This window comes from Oncorhynchus masou, chromosome 9, assembly GCF_036934945.1.
Source record: "Oncorhynchus masou masou isolate Uvic2021 chromosome 9, UVic_Omas_1.1, whole genome shotgun sequence".
NCBI classification, from domain to species: Eukaryota; Metazoa; Chordata; class Actinopteri; order Salmoniformes; family Salmonidae; genus Oncorhynchus; species Oncorhynchus masou.
In genome coordinates, this window is record NC_088220.1 from 48,847,818 (window position 1) to 48,863,103 (window position 15,286).

At 44.7% G+C, this 15,286-nt stretch overlaps 1 protein-coding gene across 1 annotated transcript in view; it reads right to left on the reverse strand.

Annotated features, from left to right (window-relative positions):
- Positions 1 to 1,464: 1,464 nt before the first annotated feature.
- LOC135546101 (prostacyclin receptor-like) overlaps positions 1,465 to 15,286 on the reverse strand; it is a 54,222-nt gene continuing 40,400 nt past the window's right edge. Inside the window, exon 2 of the mRNA XM_064974255.1 lies at positions 1,465 to 4,437. Within this exon, the coding sequence (XP_064830327.1) occupies positions 4,153 to 4,437 (285 nt within the window). The 3' untranslated portion in view covers positions 1,465 to 4,152. The remainder of the gene's footprint in view (positions 4,438 to 15,286) is intronic.

A 15,286-nucleotide genomic window follows, 5' to 3' on the forward strand; every position in this document is an offset into this window, starting at 1 on the left:
GTTTACAGACGGATTATTTCACTTATAATTCACTGTATCACAATTCCAGTGGGTCAGAAGTTTACATACACTAAGTTGACTGTGCCTTTAAACAGCTTGGAAAATTCCAGAAAATGGTGTCATGGCTTTAGAAGCGTCTGATAGGCTAATTGACATAATTTGTGTCAATTGGAGGTGTACCTGCGGATGTATTTCAAGGCCTACCTTCAAACTCAGTGCCTCTTTGCTTGACATCATGGGGAAATCAAAAGAAATCAGCTAGGACCTCAGAAAAAAGATTGTAGACCTCCACAAATCTGGTTCAACCTTGGGAGCAATTTCCAAACGCCTGAAGGTACCACGTTAATCTGTACAAACAATAGTACGCAAGTATAAACACCATGGGACCACACAGCCGTCATACCGCTCAGGAAGGAAACGCGTTCTGTCTCCTAGAGATAAATGTGCTTCAATCCCAGAACAGCAGCAAAGGACCTTGTGAAGATGCTGGAGGAAACAGGTTCATAAGTATCTATAGTCACAGTAAAAACGAGTCCTATATCGACATAACCTGAAAAGCCACTCAGAAAGGAAGAAGCCACTGCTCCAAAACCAACATAAAAAATCCAGACTACGGTTTGCAACTGCACATGAGGATAAAGATCATACTTTTTGGAGAAATGTCCTCTGGTCTGATGAAACAAAAATAGAACTCTTTGGCCATAATGACCATCGTTATGTTTGGAGGAAAAAGGGGGAGACTTGCAAGCCGAAGAACACCATCCCATCCGTTAAGCACAGGGGTGGCAGCATCATGTTGTGGGGGTGCTTTGCTGCAGGAGGGGCTGGTGCACTTCACAAAATAGATGGCATCATGAGGAGGGAAAATATGTGGATATATTGAAGCAACATCTCAAGACATCAGTCAGGAAGTTAAAGCTTGGTCGCAAATGGGTCTTCCAAATGGACAATGACCCCAAGCATACTTACAAAGTTGTGGCAAAATTGCATAAGGACAACAAAGTCAAGGTATTGGCCATCACAAAGCCCTGACCTCAATCCTATAGAAAATGTGTGGGCAGAACTGAAAAAGTGTGTGCGGGCAAGGATCCCTACAGACCTGACTCAGTTACACCAGCTCTGTCAGGAGGAATGGTCCAAAATTCACCCACCCTATTGTGCGATGCTTGTGGAAACCCCCCCCCCCCCCAGAAAGGTTTGATCCAAGTTAAACAATTTAGAGGCAATGCTACCAAATAGTAATTGAGTGTATGTAAACTTCTGAAATAAATCATCTCTAATATTATTCTGGCATTTCACATTCTTACAATAAAGTGGTGATCCTAACTGACCCGAGACATGGAATTTTTACTTGGATTAAATGTCAGGAATTATGAAAAACTGATTTTAAATGTATTTTAGCTCAGGTGTATGTAAACTTCTGACTTCAAATGAACATGTGGAAAGGTACTCAGACCATATAGTTTCAATCTTTATTTGGCATTTGAATATTTTTACATAGGAACATGTACAGCAACCTATACATAATACGTCTGTAACATGTATTCACTTAAACATTTGTTACAATTGATCCCAATACTGAAGAACATATATGATACCGTATATTCTCAAGTGCAAGAAACCACACTGGAACACACGCTGGGCACGAGTCACATTATAGCTCCGGAAACAAAACCACCACAACACAACACACTCACATACACAACACCACACAACCATCCATACAACACAACTGAGAGAATACATAGAAACGTACACAAAAAAGCACTTACCACCTGCAAACATAAACCCAGCACTCTTCACGCAATCACTTTCAGAATCTGAGTTTACACAGGCAGCCCAATTCTGGTCTTTTTTTAGTAATCAGATGAGCTCTGAAAAATATCTGATGTGGAGATAACAGAATTGAGCTGCCCGTGTGACCACAGCCATAGTGATGGAAGAGAAAGAGGACCAAAAAAAGCAACATCTTCAAACATCGTTTGGTGAGCTTTTTCAACGACGGAACTACCGACACAGAACTACATTCAAACAAACTCATACAAATGTAGGATCTTAATTTGATCACTGCAACGCGTTAAATGCAGATGAGCTTCGTGATTTTGCATAAATTCACTGACAACCCACACTGACATGCGGTTATATTAACAGTATTGCACTTTTCATGTAGCCTACTTTTGGCCAGCTAATAGACTAACCACCGATCAAGCAACATTATGGACTAAACGTTCAAATCCTGTGGCTTGCAGGATTATTTTTGGTGTGACAATATAGGTCAAATGAATTAGCTTGATAAGAAAGAGAGGTACCATCTTGCGTGAGTACACAAAGGAATGTTCATACGATATATTGTACAACAGAATAGCTCCATAGACACAGGTCTTTCTCAATGAGCCCATAATACACCCCAGCTTTGATTGCCTATGACAGCGCATTGACGAAGTGTTGGACGCAAAGGTCTGGAAACTGAGACGTGGGTTTAAGACATGTCACGTGCACATGCATAGGATCCATGATCCATTCAGCCTTTCAAGAAGGTAAAGAGATTGGCCTTCATTAAAACTTGACTCTAGATCCAGGGGACATGCATACAGAGAGAGAGGCCGTCACGCTGTATGAATGTGACCTCGTACATGACCTCGCAGGCCTACATTCTGTTTTCGCTACACGGACCAGTGCAGCGAAACAGAGCGTAAGCTGCATCCCACACTTCAATGATGTGACAGATCAGACAGCCATGTGAAGAGCTCAGAGTTTAAGAGGGCAAAGGGGCTGTCGATGAAACACAGCATAACAAATCACATGTTACTCGTTCGTGCATGTTGATGTACTACACAGTTGTTGATGTCACATGAAGTTAATGACCTGATTTCCTTGGGCATACACACGGGCATATTGTCTGTTTTTTATGTACCGTGTTGTACATTTACAAGATGTGAAATAATTCAGGAAGTGAGGAAATCTAAATTCCATCAGGTCGTAATCATGGATACGACCATACCATCTTTGGTAAGCAAACAGAATGATTAGTATATTTTTTAACAGGAACTTTCTCGCTCAGTTTGGAAATGGTGTCCTGTGATACCTGGACAGAAGACCTAGTGCAAAATCTTTTCCCGTGTTTCACCGGGTGGTTTATATAGCGCCTTCAGAAACTATTCACACCCCTTGACTTTTTCCACATTTTGTTGTGTTTCAGCCTGAATTGAAAATGGATGATGATTTTTGAAAACGTTTCAAATTAAAAGCTGAAATGTCTTGAGTCAATAAGTATTCAACCGCTTTGTTATATGGCAAGCCTAAATACATTCAGGAGTGAAAATCACAAGTCTTAACAAATTTGCTTGACATAATATGTTGCATGGACTCACTCTGTGTGCAATAATAGGGTTTAACATGATTTTTTTTACCCCACACATACAATTATCTGTAAGGTCCCTTAGTCAAGCAGTGAATTTCAAACACAGATTCAACCACAAAGACAAGGGTTTTCCGATGCCTCACAAAGAAGGGAATTGGATAGATGGGTAAAAAAAGCAGACATTAAATATCCCTTTGAGCACGGTGAAGGTATTAATTACACTCTGGATGGTGTATCAATACACCCTGTCTCTACAAAGATACAGGCGTCCTTCCTAACTCAGTTGACGGAGAGGAAGGAAACCGCTCAGGGATTTCACCATGAATGCTGACTTTAAAACAGTTACAGAGTTTAATGGCTGTGATAGGAGAAAACTGAGGATGGATCAACAAACATTGTAGTTACTCCCCTCCAGGGCTGGTTGTCCATAATAAATCCCTCTTAGTGGTCCTCTCCTGCATACATTCAGTACGGAGCAGGAGTTTCTGTCCTTTTCAGTTGCTTTGAGTTAAGTTTACAGTGAGTTTAAAGGCACAATTAATCACTTTATCCACTCCTTTGCAGTCTTTTTTGTACAGCACGGCCATGTATGAAATATGTAGCTCATGCATCAGTATACGCATATGCATTCTAGTCAATAGCGGATGAGGTACCTACTGTAAGAGCTGGTGGTCCACAAAGTGAATTCTCCAAATCCTCTATCCAGAACCCCTTCCCTCATTGTCTGCTCTCCCACATACATACATCCATAACTCCCATCCTCTTTCCTGCCCCGGGTACCACCCCTCACATCAGAGGGGCCGGCTGGAGTATAGTTTGGGCTGCAGGGAGACAGAGGGTTTGGGAGACTCCCTGTGGTCGTCAGGGGGTAAGGAGAAGGTGCAGTGGGCCGTGTTCTTCACCGTTCCCCCCGTGAAGCGGCAGCGCAGCAGCGAGCGGAGGTGGCGGAACACGGACTTGCGGAAGATGATGAACACCCAGGGGTCCACGATGGGGTTGAGGGCCTGGAAACGGAACGCCAGCAGGTTCTCCTGGTCGTCACCCACCGGCTCGATGGCATTGGCGAAACCGGCAATCTGAGGAGAGTTAAATACGAAAGAGTTCAGTTTATTAGGATCCTCAGTAGCTACTCTTATTGGTCAACATAAAATGTTCCATACATTTTATGTGTAGGGAGAGATACAGAAAAATAGAGTGCTGGGGGTGGGGAAGAGAGTAATAAGGGGGAGGCAACAAGAGCGAGGGAGGATTAAGGACAAGACCCTGTATAAAAAGGCCAGTATATATGACAGGACAGAATGATACAGACAGGCAGAATGAGACAGACAGACAGACAGACAGACAGACAGGCAGAATGAGACAGACAGACAGACAGACAGACAGACAGACAGACAGACAGACAGACAGACATCCTGCCCACAGAGAGCAGCTGGCTAAAAAGCATCTCAGCCGCCCCATTCCAATCCCCTTATTTCCTGTGATGTATTCAACAAACATTCTCATAATTGATTACGTGGCCTGGTGGAGTGTTATTGTGTCACAGTGTCAAATGTTTCCCTGTTGCTAAGGCCTGGGAGTGAAAAGTAATAACCCAAAAGACGGAATGGGAGCAGCCCAGGGACTATTACAGGCCTGAGCTGTGCCAAATCCCCATGCAGGAGGGAGCAGGAACAGCGCTCTCTCCTCCCCACCATGGGCTAAACTAGCCAGAACAGACACAATGTCCTGTAATGCACTAACAGACATGGGAGAGGATCAAAAGGCAGAGAACATTGTGCAGACACTGTATTTGCGTTGCCATGTCGCCACAATTACAGACTAGAGGTCGACCGATTAATTGGAATGGCCGATTAATTAGGGCCGATTTCAAGTCTTCATAACAATCGTAAATCGGTATTTTTGGGCGCCGATTTGCCAAATGTTTTATTTTTATTATTATCATTTTTTACACCTTTATTTAACTTTCGACTCTGTCAATCACCATATTCTTATCGGCAGACTCAGTAGCCTTGGTTTTTCTGATGACTGCCTTGCCTGGTTCACCAACTACTTTGCAGACAGAGAGCAGTGTGTCAAATCGGAGGGCATGCTGTCCGGTCCTCTGGCAGTCTCTATGGGGGTGCCACAGGGTTCAATTCTCGGGCCGACTCTTTTCTCTGTATATATCAATGATGTTGCTCTTGCTGCAGGCGATTCCCTGATCCACCTCTACGCAGACGACACCATTCTATATACTTCCGGCCCGTCCTTGGACACTGTGCTATCTAACCTCCAAACAAGCTTCAATGCCATACAACACTCCTTCCGTGGCCTCCAACTGCTCTTAAACGCAAGTAAAACCAAATGCATGCTTTTCAACCGTTCGCTGCCTGCACCCGCACGCCTGACTAGTATCACCACCCTGGATGGTTCCGACCTTGAATATGTGGACATCTATAAGTACCTAGGTGTCTGGCTAGACTGTAAACTCTCCTTCCAGACTCATATCAAACATCTCCAATCGAAAATCAAATCTAGAGTCGGCTTTCTATTCCGCAACAAAGCCTCCTTCACTCACGCCACCAAACTTACCCTAGTAAAACTGACTATCCTACCGATCCTTGACTTCGGCGACGTCATCTACAAAATAGCTTCCAACACTCTACTCAGCAAACTGGATGCAGTTTATCACAGTGCCATCCGTTCTGTCACTAAAGCACCTTATACCACCCACCACTTCGACTTGTATGCTTTAGTCGGCTGGCCCTCGCTACATATTCGTCGCCAGACCCACTGGTTCCAGGTCATCTACAAGTCCATGCTAGGTAAAGCTCCGCCTTATCTCAGCTCACTGGTCACGATGGCAACACCCACCCGTAGCACGCGCTCCAGCAGGTGTATCTCACTGATCATCCCTAAAGCCAACACCTCATTTGGCCGCCTCTCGGTCCAGTTCTCTGCTGCCTGTGACTGGAACGAATTGCAAAAATCGCTGAAGTTGGAGACTTATCTCCCTCACCAACTTCAAACATCTGCTATCTGAGCAGCTAACCGATCGCTGCAGCTGTACATAGTCTTATCGGTAAATAGCCCACCCAATTTTACCTACCTCATCCCCATACTGTTTTTATTTATTTACTTTTCTGCTCTTTTGCACACCAATATCTCTACCTGTACATGACCATCTGATCATTTATCACTCCAGTGTTAATCTGCAAAATTGTAATTATTTGCCTACCTCCTCATGCCTTTTGCACACAATGTATATAGACTCTTTTTTTTCTACTGTGTTATTGACTTGTTTATTGTTTACTCCATGTGTAACTCTGTGTTGTCTGTTCACACTGCTATGCTTTATCTTGGCCAGGTCGCAGTTGCAAATGAGAACTTGTTCTCAACTAGCCTACCTGGTTAAATAAAGGTGAAATAAAAATAAATAAATAAAAAACTAGGCAAGTCAGTTAAGAACACATTCTTATTTTCAATGACGGCCTAGGAACGGTGGGTTAACTGCCTCGTTCAGGGGCAGAAAGACAGATTTTCACCTTGTCATCTCGGGGGACCCAATCTTGCAACCTTACAGTTAACTAGTTCAATGCAATAACGACCTCTCTCTCTATGGTTGCACTCCACAAGGAGACTGTCTGTTATGCAAATGCAGTAAGCCAAGGTAAGTTGCTAGCTAGCATTAAACTTATCTTATAAAAAACAATCAATCATAATCACCAGTTAACTACACATGGTTGATGATATTACTAGATATTATCTAGTGTGTCCTGTGTTGCATATAATCTGACTGAGCATACAAGCATACAAGTATCTAAGTATCTGACTCTGTGGTGGTAGGCAGAAGCAGGCGCATAAACATTAATTCAAATAGCACTTTCGTGCGTTTTGCCAGCAGCTCTTCGTTGTGCGTCAAGCATTGCGCTGTTTATGACTTCAAACCTATCAACTCCCGAGATGAGGCTGGTGTGACCGAAGTGAAATGGCTGGCTAGTTAGTGCGCGCTAATAGCGTTTCAAACTTCACTCGCTCTGAGCCTTGGGGTGGTTGTTTCCCTTGCTCTGCATGGGTAACGCTGCTTCGATGTGGTGGCTGTTGTCTTTGTATTGCTGGTTCGAGCCCAGGGAGGAGTGAGGAGAGGGACGGAAACTATACTGTTACACTGGCAATACTAAAGTGCCTATTAGAACATCCAATAGTCAAAGGTTAATGAAATACAAATGGTATAGAGGGAAATAGTCCTATAATAACTACAACCTAAAACTTCTTACCTGGGAATATTGAAGACTCATGTTAAAAGGAACCACCAGCTTTCATATGTTCTCATGTTCTGAGCAAGGAACTGAAACCTTAGCTTTCTTACATAGCACATATTGCACTTTTACATTCTTCTCCAACACTTTGTTTTTGCATTATTTAAACCAAATTGAACATGTTTATTTATCTACTTGGGGCTAAATTGATTTTATTGATGTATTATATTAAGTTAAACTAAGTGTTAATTCAGTATTGTTGTAATTGTCATTATTACAAATATTGTTTATTTTTAAAAACATTTTTTAAATCGGGCGATTAATCGGTATCGGCTTTTTTGGTCCTCCAATAATTGGAATCAGTATCGGCATTGAGAAATCATAATCGGCCGACCTCTACTACAGACACATGACAAAATGAACTGATGTTTCTGCAAAAATGCAGTAATGCCGTTTGGAGGGAAGGGAATCCCCAAATTGCACAAAATTACTTTAGCGAAAGAGTCACTTGTCACACACACACACACACACACTATGTTTTTCTATCCTTGTGGGGACCAAAAATGTATTTCCATTCAAAATCCTATTTTCCCTAACCCTTAGTCCTAATCCTAAAACTAACCCATACCCAGACCCTAAACCTAACCACTAACCCTTACCCTAACCCAGACCCTAAACCTAACCACTAACCCATACCCTAACCCTAAACCTAACCATTAACCCAATCCCTAACCACTAACCCATACCCCAACCCTAAACCGAACCACTAACCCAGGCCCTAATCCTAACCACTAACCCATACCCTAACCCAGGCCCTAAACCTAACCACTAACCCATACCCTAACCCAGGCCCTAAACCTAACCACTAACCCATACCCATACCCTAACCCAGACCCTAAACACTAACCCAATCCCTAACCCATACCCTAACCCTAAACCTAACCACTAAACCATACCCTAAACCTAACCACTCAGCCTTTACCCTAAACCGAATTGTAGACCTAACCCTAAACCTAATACATAAGCTTAAAATAGCCTTTCTATTTTACTATCCTTGTGGGGACCGTTGGGGATTTTAGGTCCCAACAAGGATAGAAGAACCAACACGCACACAGGCATGCACACACACACACACACAGAGAGGGAGAGCATAGCCTCTCTTCCCTCTCACGAGGGCCCTTATTTCCTCTTCAAAGCTGACAAACCTCACTGTTGCAGGAAAGCTTCCTAATTTAAGGACTAACAATGGCTACATGGGACCACAGCTCATGTAATTCATTACATTCATGGGAGTGGAGGATCAATTATAAATGCAGCAGGTTTTCCCTGATTCAATTGTTGGTCCCATGGCTTGGTTCTGGGCTGCACTGTCATTTATTCATTCACAGTGAAAGGGTGGCCTACTGTAGGGGTGAAATATGTGTCATCCATTGGAGCACGCTGAGGGATAGTGAAGTAAATCTACCATTACTGCCATTACTGTAGCCCCAGGCTGAGTTAGAGGATGTATATGTTATATGGGCTGTTCTCTGAGTCTGAACAGCGGCAGTAAGGTTTAGGGTCTGACACATAGCTCCCAAGGCAGTAGAGAAGTTAAGAGGCCCTATACTGTACAGGCTGACAATTGTGGTCCTCTGTAGTTCAGTTGGTAGAGCATGGCAAGGTGCTAGGCCAGGATAGTAGGTTTGATTCCCGGGACCACCCATATGTAAAAAGATATATATACACTGCTCAAAAAATAAATAACACATCCTAGATCTGAATGAATGAAATATTCTTATTAAATACTTTTTTCTTTACATAGTTGAATGTGCTGATAACAAAATCACACAGAAATTATCAATGGAAATCAAATTTATCAACCCATGGAGGTCTGGATTTGGAGTCACACTCAAAATTAAAGTGGAAAACCACACTACAGGCTGAGCCAACTTTGATGTAATGTCCTTAAAACAAGTCAAAATAAGGCTCAGTAGTGTGTGTGGCCTCCACGTGCCTGTATGACCTCCCTACAACGCCTGGGCATGCTCCTGATGAGGTGGCGGATGATATCCTGAGGGATCTCCTCCCAGACCTGGATTAAAGCATCCGCCATCTCCTGGACAGTCTGTGGTGCAATGTGGCGTTGGTGGATGGAGCGAGACATGATGTCCCAGATGTGCTCAATTGGATTCAGGTCTGGGGAACGGGCGGGCCAGTCCATAGCATCAATGCCTTCCTCTTGCAGGAACTGCTGACACACTCCAGCCACATGTGGTCCAGCATTGTCTTGCAATAGGAGGAACCCAGGGCCAACCGCACCAGCATATGGTCTCACAAGGGGTCTGAGGATCTCATCTCGGTACCTAATGGCAGTCAGGCCACCTCTGGCGAGCACATGGAGGGCTGTGCGGCCCCCCAAAGAAAGGCCACCCCACACCATGACTGACCCACCGCCAAACCGGTCATGCTGGAGGATGTTGCAGACAGCAGAACGTTCTCCACGGCGTCTCCAGACTCTGTCACGTCTGTCACATGTGCTCAGTGTGAACCTGCTTTCATCTGTGAAGAGCACAGGGCGCCAGTGGCGAATTTGCCAATCTTGGTGTTCTCTGGCAAATGCCAAATGTCCTGCACGGTGTTGGGCTGTAAGCACAACCCCCAGCTGTGGATGTCGGGCCCTCATACCACCCTCATGGAGTCTGTTTCTGACCGTTTGAGCAGACACATATACATTTGTGGCCTGCTGGAGGTCATTTTTCAGGGCTCTGGCAGTGCTCCTCCTGCTCCTCCTTGCACAAAGGCAGAGGTAGCGGTCCTGCTGCTGGGTTGTTGCCCTCCTACGGCCTCCTCCACGTCTCCTGATGTACTGGCCTGTCTCCTGGTAGCGCCTCCATGCTCTGGACACTACGCTGACAGACACAGCAAACCTTCTTGCCACAGCTCGCATTGATGTGCCATCCTGGATGAGCTGCACTACCTGAGCCACTTGTGTGGGTTGTAGACTCCGTCTCATGCTACCACTAGAGTGAAAGCACCGCCAGCATTCAAAAGTGACCAAAACATCAGCCAGGAAGCATAGGAACTGAGAAGAGGTCTGGTCACCACCTGCAGAACCACTCCTTTATTGGGTGTGTCTTGCTAATTGCCTATAATTTCCACTTGTTGTCTATTTCATTTGCACAACAGCATGTGAAATTTATTGTCAATCATTGTTGCTTCCTAAGTGGACAGTTTGATTTCACAGAAGTGTGATTGACTTGGAGTTACATTGTGTTGTTTAAGTGTTCCCTTTATTTTTTTGAGTAGTGTATATATGCACGCAGGACTGTAAGTGATTTAGGATAAAAGTGTCTGCTACATGTCATATATTTCTACCCGGGCAGACGCACGACCCTGGTGACTACTCAGTAAGCCGTGACTTCGAGAGCTGGTGACAGCCAGACTAATATATTATAGCCTCTCCATTGTTGGCATTACAAGGCCTCTAAGAATGATGGTTACAAACTAGGAGCCTGTTTAACAGTGATAGATGAATACATAATAAATAAAAAAACAGTTTTATGGTGTCTGGGTGGGATGTCACACATCAGGCACACTGACACACACCTAGTGATTGTCAACTCACATTTGGATTTATTTGTAACCTTTATTTAGGTAGGGGAGTCCCACTGAGGTCTCTTTTTTTTTTAAAGGAGCCCTGCATTGTAAGACCAAGCAATTATACATTCAAGGCACAAACCTAGGAAACACACAAAGAAGAACAGACAGCAAAAGAAACATCAAAAAGAAAACAAAAATGCAGGAAATGTGATATGGATGTGGACTGTGAAAGAAAGCTTAATATGATGTATGTTGTTACGCGCTGCCAAAGCGTCTCACAAACAACACTACTTCAGCTACCACCATCTCCTTGCCACCCAGCCACATATGGCTCCTCTGGGCAGACCTGGTATCCTTTAAATGAGACACAAATCACGGGCGCTGCCACCAAGTGTGGGTTTAGAACGCAGGATAGATGTGAGGCATCAGCCGCTGGTTAAACATGCTCCATACCGATGAATGTGTGTGGTTTATAAGGCCCTGTGACAGGCTGTAGCAGCAGGGCAGTCTGGGGGGGGGGACGATCCATCAGTAGGAAGAGGCATATAAAAGAATAATAAAACACACACGCGCACACCTAAGGGTGTATCTACCTGGGTATAGTCTGTCTGTGCGGGTGCGGATCAGAGGGGCATGGATACATTATAGGCCATTTGGTGCTGGTCTTTGCTATCAGGAAATAGGCCCCATAATGGACGTCCATAGCGGGCTATTAGTCTCCATCTTGGCTCCTGGAGGACTGTTACTCCCCTTCCCCTCAGATCTTGTTTCAATGGGAGGATAAAGTTCTGCATCTGCACACCCCAGAGATAGCAAAGCAGTGGATCCCAGAGAGCGAGAGAGAGAGTGAGAGAGAGAGAGAGAGAGAGAGAGAGAGAGAGAGAGAGAGCAAGAGAGAGCAAGAGAGCAAGAGACCGCATCATTCTTACTTTTTGTTTGACATGCAACTCCATGCGAAAACAACCACGTAGAGTACCACTTCCTGTTCTCATACATCTTTCTGTGAACAAGAGTCTTGATGATACGGTGTTAGTTCGCAGTCCAATAATGACTTCAGTTGTTCCTGAGAATGAGAACACAAAGTAACGTTCCTGTGTTTTCCTCCTCCTTCCCTCAGCCTGTTATCACAGTCCATCCTCTGAACACTACAGTCCATCCTCTGAACACAGGCTGAATTTAATTTATTTAACCTTTATTTAACTAGGCAAGTCAGTTAAGAACAAATTCTTATTTACAATGACGGCCTAGGAACAGTGGGTTAACTGCCTTGTTCAGGGGCAGAACGACAGATTTTCATCTTGTCAGTTCAGGGATTCAATTTAGCAGCCTTTCGGTTACTTGTCCAATGCTCTAACCACAAGGCTTCCTGCCGCCCCTAAATACACTACAGTGAATACTATAGTATTTATACCATGGTATACTATAGTATTTTCTTCGTGCTGGCCCAACACTCTAACCACTAGGCTACCTGCCGCCATGAAAGGTCACAAACAAGGGCTAACTCTTGCGTCAATGCAGTCATTCCTGTACAGTGAACATTAATCTATGGTGGTCCATGGAGGTCTTTCTATACCCTACTCTAGGAAGCCCGATTGCCTGAGAGTTTTATCATCTACTTAGCGTGTGTGTGTGTGTGTGTGTAAGGTAGCTGGACTTTGTATGATCAACACCCATTTGAACCCTTTTCCCCACAGCCAAACCATTATGGAGAAAAAACGTCTAGATGTCTAGCTCTCAGACAATGTGCGTGTGCCGTCTGCGTGCGAGTGGGAATTCTATCTGTGGAATCACTCGGTCTGTCAATATCTTCCGTCTGTCCACCAAAATTACAACCAGTCCACACAATCCTTTTGTCATCTGTCTGGGGAATCAGTGTGTGTGTGTGTGTGTGTCTGTGTGTGTGTGTGTGTGTGTGTGTGTGTGTGTGTGTGTGTGTGTGTGTGTGTGTGTGTGTGTGTGTGTGTGTGTGTGTGTGTGTGTGTGTGTGTGTGTGCGCGCACACACACTAAGAAAGCCCAAAAAGGCTACAGAGAGACTTCAATGCAGCCATTAAGACTGTACAAGTGCTCAGCAGGCTTCTGTGTATTGACTGGTAACAATAGGAGAGTTATTTACCCGGAAGGCTCAATCCCCAGGCGGTGACTGGACCTGCTGCATACGCGCCGGCAAGGAAACAAAGCTTTTATCAAAGTATCCAACTACACGATACATAGGTGACCTGTTCAAGCGGTTGTATAAAGCCTCTAATGTACCCTTACTGGAAAGAGTATTATGCTCTGAGGAGGGGTGCATCAGTTCTAGAGGCAAGCACAATGTTGACCAGGCAGGCACCATGAGACACAGCCCATCAGGGCCTGTGGTCTGTTCATAACTCATACCGAGCCTGGCAACCATAAGAGATACTGGGCATCGCAGACCAGAGCTAACACAAGGTTGATATCTCCTCTGTCAGAGGGCAACTTCAGGAAGAGAGAGAGAGAGAGAGCGGGAGATTGAGGGAGAGGGAGAGAGAGCGTTCTCCTTCAGCTCATCCTCAAACAGCAATCGAGCTCCATTGTCATCCTGTGCTTTTCTTGGCAACTATCTGCGTGTTGTTGATCATTATCTCATAATTACCCTTGTATGTTAATCATTGTTACGCAGTCTTTCTAACAGATGACTACTGAAGTAACAAAGAACAGATGTGTGCCAGGAAATATGACAGTCACTGACTTTACACACACACCCATGTTTTGTCCCACCACAATGTTTTTGAAAACATCTACTTAAGTCGTGTTTTTCGAGCCCTGAGAACTTGTATGCACGCATCCGCACTCACACTTACACACGTACACACACAGCCGCACACGGACGTGACGTCACACTCAGTGAGTTAAGGAGTGGTGTGGCAGCTTGGCTTTGACATCTTTCCATCCGCTCAGACTAACCCCTCTCTAATTGTGCTCCTCTTCTTTCAGGTCCCGCTCTCTTTCTTCTCCCCTCATCCACCCTCCCGCACTCTGTTTCATTCCCCATCTCTCCCCTCCTTACAAGTCTCTCCATCCTCTCTTGTCATCTCCTGTTTTTCCATTGTTGCCATTATCATGATCTCCCCTCACAAGCTCAACCCTCTCTCTTCTCCTTCCACTCCCACATTCTCTCTCACTTGCACCTCGGTCTGCTTACATTCTCCCCTTTAGAAAGCCAGAAAGCTCCTGTTCCGGTACCAAGTCCTCTTTCGTTACCACTAAGGGGAACTGAGGGCAGGTGTTGTAAAAAAAAAAGACTGTTCACGTGAAGCAGCATGTGGCCCGATACACAGCACAAACACCGTCTGACCCATAAAACAGACAAATAGAGACTGAAAAGTGCTGCATTTGCTGTGTAGCAGCCAGCCCAGAACCTGCTAATAGAGGCCACATTAAAGAGGAAGTTAAACTGTAGCCACTGTGTCACTGTGCTGGAGTCCCCCCCCCCCAGATCTGATGAACAGAGCTACTTCGTAAGAACCGGTGTCCTGAAAGACTCCTTCAGTCACGGGACGACGATAATTGGAGAACGAGGAGGCACAAATCACATCCAGAAGGAAGGATGTGTGACTGAGTGACAGAGGATGAGGGAAATGGGGCAGAGATCATAGCCCATCTTCTCCAGCTATACATGGTGGGACTGGGACCGACAGACAGATAACGGAAGGGACAAGAACAGACCAGGAGTGACCAGGACACTCTCAAAAGAGGGCAAAATGGGATTTCAAAAAAATGTAACACTCGGAGGAAGCTTGTCCATTAAAAACGCTCATATTTGTTTTGTGACTGAAAATGCTTTCTCCAGTTTTGTGCCCAAATTAGACCAGAAGAAACCTGGCAGGAAATAGCAGAAATAGCAGAATGATTGTAGGGTCACAGAGGAACACTAGACCTTTCCCCAGAGTCCCTTCCTCTGTAGCATAGAATCTCTAAAGATAGTAAACCCTGTGGTGAGGATTTCTGACTGTCACTCTGATGTACAACTGTGATTACCTCGCAGGTACATGTCTTTGCATGTCTTTTACTATTAAACCTGTTGGCACGTGAGAGAGGCAGGTAGCATGCGGTGGATTTATGTTACACCACAGAGACAGCAC